At 43.5% G+C, this 9,576-nt stretch overlaps 1 protein-coding gene across 1 annotated transcript in view; it reads left to right on the top strand.

The window, feature by feature from the left end:
* Window positions 1-236: 236 nt before the first annotated feature.
* The window catches only part of LOC101845058 (protein retinal degeneration B), a gene marked incomplete at its 5' end in the record, with an annotated part of 17,558 nt that continues 8,218 nt past the window's right edge, over window positions 237-9,576 (top strand). Inside the window, 8 exon segments of the mRNA XM_013090195.1 lie at window positions 237-359; window positions 1,407-1,544; window positions 2,942-3,116; window positions 4,125-4,335; window positions 5,724-6,300; window positions 7,375-7,539; window positions 8,317-8,481; window positions 9,060-9,208. Coding sequence (XP_012945649.1) covers window positions 281-359; window positions 1,407-1,544; window positions 2,942-3,116; window positions 4,125-4,335; window positions 5,724-6,300; window positions 7,375-7,539; window positions 8,317-8,481; window positions 9,060-9,208 — 1,659 coding nt within the window.

Genomic DNA, 9,576 nt, shown 5'->3' with positions numbered 1-9,576 from the left:
CTCCCCCTCTTCCTCCCTCCTCTCTCTCTCTCTCTCTCTCTCTCTCATTTTTACTGTATCCATAAAAAGAAAAAGGTTGCATATTCATCCATACACAAACACACACGCACACGTACACACAAACAAACACAATGTGTTATTCAGTCTCTTTGCATTGTCTATATTCTGTACTGTTAATATATTAATCCCTATAAATCCTATCCCATCCCCCCTTCCCCTGCCCCCCACCCCCACAGAAGATGTGCGACAGAGCAGTGTGGAGGTGGACACCACACAACACATGATTCGCTCCTCCTCCATGGAGATCCTGGACGACAACGCGGATGCCAACAGCTTCACCTCTTGTACTCAGGGAGATGGTCAGTCAGCTCTGTAGACTCCTCCTGTTCTTCTCTTTCTCCCTCCTCCTCTTTCTGCACCTCCTCCTCTTTCCTCCTTCACCGCACAATGCAGGATCCGCTTAAACCTCTTGAACTCAGGGAGATTGGTCAGTCATTGATGTAGACTCCTTTGCTTCTCTTCTTCTCATTCCTCCGTCTCCTCATTTTCCTCCTCCTCCTCTTCCTCCTCCTCTTCCTCCTCCTCTTCCTCCTCCTCTTCCTCCTCCTCCTCCTCCTCCTCATCCTTTCCCTCCTTCCGCTCCCCTTCCTCCTCCATGGAGATACTAGACAACAACGGCGTTGTCAACAGCTTCACCTCTTGTACTCAGGGAGAGGATCAGTCAGTTTTGCAATCCTCCCCCTCTTCCTTCTACCCATCCTCCTCTTTCTCCTCCCCCTTCCCCTCAGACCCCTCCTCCTCTATCCTCCTCCTCCTCTGACCCCTCCATGGAGATACTAGATGACAACGCTGACACCAACAGCTTCCCCTCTTGTAATCAGGGAGATAGTCGGTCAGCTCTCTAGACTTATCCTCTACTTCTCTTCTCCTTCTTCCACCTACTCATCCTTCTCCTCATCGTCCCTCTTTGATTTTGTTTTAGAGACCATAAGGTTTTCATTGGTGGATAGATTTGTTTTTGTTCGAAAGACAACAATTATGTATTCATGGGTCTGTGTATTTGTTTTTGTTCGTAAGAAGTAAGATTTTTTTGGGTCAGTATATTTGTTTTTACTCTTTAGATAATAAGGTAGTCTTGGGACATTGTATTTGTGTTTGTGCTTTTGACAATAACATTTTGAGGGGGTCAACATATTTGTTTCGTGTTTGAGATCATTAATTTAACATACATATCAATGTATTTGCTTTTGCTCCTTTGACAATTATTTTTACATAATATATCGATGTTTGTTTTTGTTCTTTAGTCAGTGAGATTTTCAGGAGTGAACACATTTGTTTTTGCTCTTTTGACAATTACTTTGACATCATATATCTGAATATATATTGTCTTGTATTGTTTCCGGCAGAGCCTCAGTTTGACAAGCGTGTGGAACAGTTCCGACAGATGTACAGCCTGGACAGCTCCATGCCGGCCGCCGACCTCTCCCCACCCCAGTCCGCCTCCGCCTGCCCCACACAGGTGCTATTTCTGGTGCTGCACGGAGGTGAGACGGATTGCGTGGCAGTGTTTTAACGCTTACAGTACCGAAGGCTCTGATAGTGAAAAACCCTGAAGTACAGCACCACTTTAGAATGCTGAAGCCATGGTAGAATTTTTTTTAATAAAAAAAATCCTTCACAGTTCAAGAAACACATAAAAAAATTCACAGAGGTTCATTAACCATTCAACTGTCATATTGAGTGACTTTCTTTAGTATTTACTTCTATGCAGTGGGTCCGTTTGTTATTTAATTATATTTCATTTGCCCGGTCGAGTCGGTGACTAAAATCCCCAGCGGTAAAGAGCACATATTATGGCCTGACGACTGGTACTGTAAGTGTTAAAGGCGTGCTTAAAGGCGTTATTGTTGTTGATGTCCTTTTTGGTTTGCCCTCCAAGTGTGGTTAACAAATAGCGTGTGGTGTCGAGGAATGATGTATGTAAGGTATGCTGACAAAATAAGTTACTCCTCACAGTTCACAAATAGAGGTCGGCTGAAAATTGACACTTCAGATTTGCAGATTTTCAACAAATGCCATTTCCTCCAAGTTAAATACTTAAAAAAAAAAACTCATTCAATGTAATAAATTCTATAAACTCTGTCTATGAATTTTACTTATCTATCAATGTCCACAGGGCTAAAATCCAAGAAGTAACTCATTTTGTCAGCGCACCTCACGCACTTTACCACCTTATGTTGGAAAATGCTTGAGAACCTATCAATGAAGGTAGCTTTCAAATTTCTTAAGATCTTGATGGTGCTGGATTTTCGTTTTTCTGAGGTTAAGAATTTTTAAATTGTAGGTTTTCATTGCTATGTATCATTATAAAATTAAATACTCCAGAATTGAGCCATTGCTTTCCACTTCCACTCTTTTAAGATGTGTACATCCACTATTGAGCATAGATACAAATGTACAGACAAAGACAAATAGAATTCCCAAAGCAGTTGTGGGGGACTCCAATGGCCGAGTTGTTAAATAGTTCTGGCTCACCATATATTTCAAATGCATGTCAGTGACATTTTGTTTTGATATAAGTGAATAAAATCACGTATTAAGTTCCAGAGAGTATCCTCTCCTCCAAAAAAGAAAGTCAAAAACAAAACATACCAGACACTGAATATTTCTCACATTGTAAATGTATGTGTGTGTGTGTGTCTTTGTGTGTGTGTGTGTGTTTGTGTGTGCGTTTATGTGTGCCTGGTGTGTGTGTGTGTGTATGTGTGCGTGTGCGGGCACGCTTGCATGTGTGTGTGTGTGTGTGGGTGGGTGCGCATTTATGTGTATGGTGAAACACCCAACTAGTATGCCAGCGTCCTGGCTGTAAAGATTTTCTCCTATTATCTATTTCATCTTATCTCGTCTCATCTCATCTAATCCCTGCAACTCTCCCTTCCAGGCAACATTCTGGAGTCCTCCCAGGAGCTGATCTCGAAGCGGCGAGACTTGATGAACCTCAAGTCAACCTTTGACACTGTCATCCAGTCCCACTACCAGTCGGCCATGAACAGCATCCAGTTCCGTCTGGTTCCCTGTCCACACGTGTGTCGGGAGACTTTGGCTCTGCTCTCTAGGTACGGAGGCTGGTCATTTTTAGCTCCCCCCCCCCCTCTCTTCACCCCCCAACCTGCCTCACATACCTGCTTCCTCTTCCTCTTCCTCTTGGAACGGGAGGATGAGATTCATTCTGATAAAATCTGAGATATCTTAATTATTTCTTACTAGTTTTCAACCCTACCACTAAGATTACGCTCATATCTGATGTAGTAAAATCATTCACAAAGTCCTAGAAGGTACCTTACTGTCCCAGTCAGAGACTGTTTCACATAACAGAAATGAGGATCGATAACAGAAATACTAAATAGATGTCCTCCATGATTTTTTCTGAAACTGGCTTTGAAATATATAAGAAAAATCATCATAACTTTTAAATTAATAACACAAGTTAAGCTGTTTTGTAATCAGGAAGACAAGGGCCTTCAAATGTAATATCCTGTTTTCCTCTCTTTCTGATTTTTGGGCAGAGGGAGCCATGATAGATGCTACTTCTTTTGTATCCTCATGTTATTCCTGTCTGTCTGTCTGTCCGTCTTGTTCTTTCCCTGCATGAAAGGACTGTTATTGTATCAACATTCTTCTCTTTACTCAAACTCAAAACAAACCCTCCTACCCACTGTAGGCGTGGTATCTCCATACGACACGAAAGCACTGAGGTCGCGAAATGTGCAAGTGAGTTGCATAAGTGAGAGGAAATAATTTTCGTTGGTGGTTGGCAAGTGCTCTGGTGTGGTTTGCTCCTTCTTTCCTATCAAACATCTATCGTCCTTATCTTTTCTTCTTTTATTTGTATATTACTCCAGACGGAAGGGCTAGAACCCAAATGGCTGCTGGATCGGAAAAGTAAAGTAAAAGTTGTATATTACTACCTAGTAACATCTCTATTCTTCTGCATTTATATGACCTAATTGTGTTGCAAGTGCTGTAAAACTCTAGAACTCAACCCAAAGTAATTTTCTTGTCTCCCTTTGCCCTTCCCATCCCGTTATTTTTACACTTTTCCTTTCTCATCCACAATCCTGTAGCCTGTCCCCGTTTGGCTCTGAGCGTCAGAACAGCGGCGGGCCAGACGCTGGCCTCACCCGCACACAGAACTTTGTCCCACTGGGTGCCATAGCCCTCTTTGCCACGGCCAGCTACGAGTATCAGGAAGTGGTCACGTCCATGGTCACGTCGGCCAATCAGGTGTTTCACGATTTCCTGCGCTCAGAGGAGGGTATCGGCTTTGCTGGTCAGGTGAGTGGAGGAGGAGACAGGAGAACGATTTGTTTCACTCACTGTCATATGAGTGATATGTGGATGGAGGGCGCCACTGATAGGTCCTACTTCTTTACGTTCTCCCTGTGGTTTCTGTCTATCTGTTTTACTTTTCCCAGCACTAAATTACCATTTTAGTGTCGATATGCTTCTCTATACTCAAACACTTTGATATCTGCTGTAGCCGAAGACTTGTATAAAATGTGCAACATCGTGCATATAGCCGTGTGGGTGATTGGCGGATGCTCTGGTGGGGTTTGCTCCTTTTTTCCTATCAACATCCATCGTCCTTATCTCTCCTTTTTTGTGTTGTTACTCTCTTGTAACACTTCTAATCTTCGGCACTTGTATGACCTTATTGTTTTGCAAGTGCCGTAAAACTCTTGCTAAAACTAAAACGTACGCTGATGTAATTCCAGTTCTCTATAGAGCGCATCATTGGACTCCATTTGGAACCAAATGAAGGGCAAGAGGGGGGAAGGTGCTGTGAGAACTTGACAGGGGATTTTCCCTCCATTTAGGCACCCTTGGTACGCACCAGTGCAGCAAGACTTGTATAGATAACAGAGAGCAGCTGTCATGACTGAACTGTCTAGGAAATTATAATTCAAGTCTAAGGCTTAAACCTAAATGGGACAGTATAAATGAAATGTGAGGCAGTGTGGTGAAATCAGGCGCTCGTCAAAAAAGTCATAGTGAAGAAACTGGTATTTTTCCGCTGGTGTATGAATTTTTATCAAATTTTCGTTTTTTGACTCAACACCTTTCATGCCCGTTGCCACACATTTCTGTGTGGATTTTACTGGAAAATGTTGATTAAAGATTGGAAGGCACAAAAAATGTAAATTTTCAGTTTCCACAAACTCTCAAGCTAGGGAAATAAATCATATTTTGTGGCCATTTTCTCAATATTTCTACCCCTGAAACCAGGCGAACCCGACTTCCTTGAATTGCAAATACCTCGACTTCTATTCAAGATAGGCGTGTATTTTTTTCATCAGAAGATGGTCAAATGAACGAACCTTAAGATGATACCAATAACTCCACATGCCCCAAAATTGATGAGCGCGTGATTCCACCGTGTTGTGACACAAATGCTAATAAATTTGCAGTGCGCTGTTTTCTATAATAGTTATTACCTGTTCTGAAGGAAGAGAGTAAAGTTGTTTTGTTTCTTGTTTTTGTTGTTGTTTTTGTTTTTTACTCTTGTTTTTGTTGTTGTTTTTGGTGGTGGTGGTGGTGTGTGCGTGCGTGCGTGCGTTCGTGCGTGCGTTCGTGCGTGCGTGTGTTTTGTTTTATTTTTTAAAAACCTTTTACCAGGAAAAAAGCACTTGATTCATACTCTGGTATCTTTCCTGTTTGTCCAGGTGTGTCTGATGGCAGATGCGACAGGCTCCCTCCTGGCCTATGATGCTCTCGCCTCCTCCAGTTCTCCGTTTCTCCGAGGGGGCTCTCGCTATGGCAGCCACGAAAGCGTCGAGAGCAGTGCCATCGGTGCGGAACACTCCGGAAGTGCTGGCTTGCCCCCACACCACATGCCGCGTAGTGCGCGAGAGATGAGCCTGAGTGACCCGAGTTTGAATCCCGTGGTCACAGCGTCGTCGAATCTCAATGCTCCGAAGCGTACGGAAAGGAGCAAAAGCGAGGTGGCGGCCCCAGACTGCTCCGAGATCTACGTACCGTGTAAGGAAGAGCTAAGTGCCAGTGCGAGTGTCCCTGTGTCCTCTATCTCTCGGCACTCGTCACGACACAGCTCCGGGGGTCATTTGAGTGCGTCGGGTGAAGGTCGCGACAAGGACATATCGCGGCGGACCAGCAGCGGGAGCCACTACGAGGGAGGACTGCCAAAGTTTGACTTCGACGTTTCCGACTTCTTTATGTGTGGTGCTCCTTTGGGACTTGTGTTATCTTATCGGAAGATTCACAGGGGAGATGACTTGGCAAGTGAGTAGATGCTGTGGGACTACTTGCAGAGTTATCTGACCATACTCTGTTAAATGTCCCTCTGAACTGTGTGTTCATATTTTTGTTTGGGGTATTAAAAAAAAAAATCCTTTATTTGTTAGACATTTCTTATTCTCTTAATTTGTCTTATCCTCTGTTTTTTTCCTCTCCTGTCTGTCCCTGTGGTGTTTCCTGGTGACCTTTGCCCCCCTTAGTGTTTCATTTTCTTCTGTTTTTTTTACCCATTTTGACTGTTATCTCTGTTTTTTCTGTCTCTTTTGTCTCTCTTTCCCTCACTGTCTCTCTCTTTCTTTCTCTCTCTCTCTCTCTCTCTCTCTCTCTCTCCCCCTCTGTCTGTTTGTCTCTCTCTCTTTTTCTCTCTCTTTCTCTGTCCGTTTTATGGGTAAAATAATAGAACGTACAAGGCCCATAGAGCAGGACCAAGTTCAGACATCCATAAGGGCTTCCCCAGTGGATTAAACGAAACCTGGTCAGATTCTTGAAGTAAGGGCGGTCACACACCTGTCACTCCCTCTGTCTCTAGTTTTTAGAGAGGTTTGAGTAGATGAGTAGGGGCGAGGGGGGGGGGGGCGATGCTATGCTCTGGGGCTACAGCTAAATATATTCATAGCACTGTGGGTTTGAGAAAGAGAAAGTACACTGCTGTACTCATGCATGTGTTAGTCATATCTTCTTCTTGAAGTGCCAGATCTAAAACAGACATTAATGATCGTGGTTCCCCACTCATTTCTCTTCTCCGATGTTCTTTGAAAAACCACATTATCCTAGTCTTTTTCCCCATTACTATCTATTCAAATTTTTAAGTAAGTTAGTCATGGTCTACTTCTGCCTTTTTTTGCCCTCTATATAATTTCTTTTAGAGCATAAAGCTAAGACATCCATCATATGCTGTTCTAGTTGTGAGCACCATTAAACACCTACAAAAATTTTTTTTAAAATAAACATCCGTCATGGTCCATATTTAATTTTTGTTCTCCTCCTCCCCCACCCTACCCCACCCCACCATACCCCCACTCTGTCAATCTCAACCCCACCTCCACCCACCCCCCTCAGTTCTGCGGCCAGCCTGCCATCAAGTGTACAACCTGTTCCACTCCAACGACCCGTGCGCCATCCGCCTCGAGCCGCTGCTCCACGAAGGCTTCCTCCAGGTGCCCCCCGTGGGCCTGTGCCGATACTCCAAGTTCCCTCTAGGGGACGGGGAGCCCATTCATGTGGGTGAGTTTTGGGGGCAAAGTAAGGGATTTATGTAAGTGTTTGGTACAGTAAGGGGATTGCTGTGCAGCCTCCCTATAACGACATCGTCGGGACCACAAAAAAATGTTGTTATAGAGAGTTGTCGTTATAGAGAGGCAACCAAAAATATCACTAATGTTTTATAAGGAAAAAATCGGAATCTGGGCGCTATGTCACTATACGAAGGATGTTGTTATTTCAAAGGTCGTTATAGAGAGGCTGCATTGTATATTTCGTTGAGGTATTATGTTAATGTCAGGCATGGTAATTGGTTTATATTCCGCGTCAAAGATTCTGTGAGTGTTTGGCTTGATAAGAGGATTTATGTTTCAGTACAGGGAGCCCATTTATGTTGTTAAGTGTTTGGTACGGTTTGAGATTGAAATTTTGGAGGGAGCCCATTTATATAAGTGTTTGGTATGGTAAGGGATTTAAGTTTTACAAGGAGCCATTCATGTGGGTAAGTGTTTGGTATAGTAATGGATTTATGTTTTGTTTCAGAAGAAAATTTTGTAGCGTGAGTTAGTTTCATACAAATCATGAAATATTGCTTCGTAGGGCATGCTGTTAGCTCAGTTAGTATCATGTTGGACTGTTGTGTGTATGGTCGTGGTTCAATTCCTGAATGAGGCATTCTTGAAATTGGATTGTTTGTGGGGATCTTGAGGCTGTCTACCTCATACTAAAACTAAAACAAAATGATTTTTTGGGCGTTAGAAAAAAAGTTCAATTTTTTTTCTTCTTTTTATGAAAATAAAGTGGAGACAATCCAGAAGCACCTGAAGCTGTTCACCAGCGAGTCGCGCAGCAGCCAGAGTTCGGACGGTGCACCGCCACGCGGGCTACAGAGGCAGCCCAGTCTGACCAGCATGACCAGTACGTCCAGCGGCCTGGGCGAGAACACGGTCAGCTCCATCACCAGTGGTGAGTTGTGGGGATTGTCTGTCTGTCTGTCTGTTTGTCTGTCTGTCTGTCTGTCTGTCTGTCTGTCTGTCTGTCTGTCTGTCTGTCTGTCTGTCTGTCTGTCTTTGCCACCTCTGACGGGTGTTTTTGAGGAACCCTACCTCAAACCTTTGCACTGCACAGTAGTAGTGACCAACAACGGCCTGTTGATAGGTTTGTGTACAATCATAAATTTTTATCTTATTGATTGTGTATTTATGTATGTTTGTGTGCCATGGTAATCGGAATATAATTGTAGACCCAGATTTATCCACAGAGATCAATAAAAGTGGAAATTGTTTGATTTTTTTTTTTTACAGTTGTAATCTCTCCAGATCCAAGTGGGAGCTTGAAGGGCCCCACTTGTAGGTCCTACTTCTTTTCTTTCCCTCTTTTGTTTCTGTCTGTCTGTCTTACTTTTTCTTTGCCCGAAGAGACCATAATTGTGTCAATGTACTTCGATTTACTCTTTTATATTCTTATTGCTTAGCTTCACTTAAGCAAAAAAACATATATATAACTCCAATGCTGTGATGAGTTCTATGTTTTTTTCCCTGTAGTGACCAGCGGCTGGTGGGGGGTCAAGCGAATGGACTACGTGCTGTACTGCCCAGAGGCCCTCCACTCCTTCCCCACCAACGCCCTCCCCCACCTGTTCCACTCCAGCTTCTGGGAGTCGACCGACCTTGTTGCCTTTGTACTGAGACAGGTACGGCCCACTTTCCCAGGCTTTTCAATCTCAAAGAATAAGAATAATATTCGTGGTGGTGGCAATTGGTCATAAACTTTTAACGCTTTATCTCTGAGGGGGGGTAAACCCACTATGCCGGCCAGACCCCATTTTGATTCTAAATCTAAAAATGACAAAAATGTCACTAAATGGGTCATTAAATCAAAACAAGTGGACCTGTTTGAATAGTTCTTCATCTAATGAATGAACTCCCAGTAAAAGAGACGCAAAAATAATTTGATGTCAAAGTTGTAAAGGAATGTGCACGAGCTGCGTCCAGCGGCTCACCAAGATAGTGGTTCCGACCCGTGGGAAGAAATTCTCACCAAGGATGTTACACAACACCC

The sequence above is a fragment of the Aplysia californica genome, unplaced genomic scaffold, assembly GCF_000002075.1.
Source record: "Aplysia californica isolate F4 #8 unplaced genomic scaffold, AplCal3.0 scaffold01172, whole genome shotgun sequence".
Taxonomy (NCBI): domain Eukaryota; kingdom Metazoa; phylum Mollusca; class Gastropoda; order Aplysiida; family Aplysiidae; genus Aplysia; species Aplysia californica.
The sequence above is the reverse complement of the archived record's forward strand: the minus strand, read 5'-3'. Positions and strand labels throughout refer to the sequence as shown.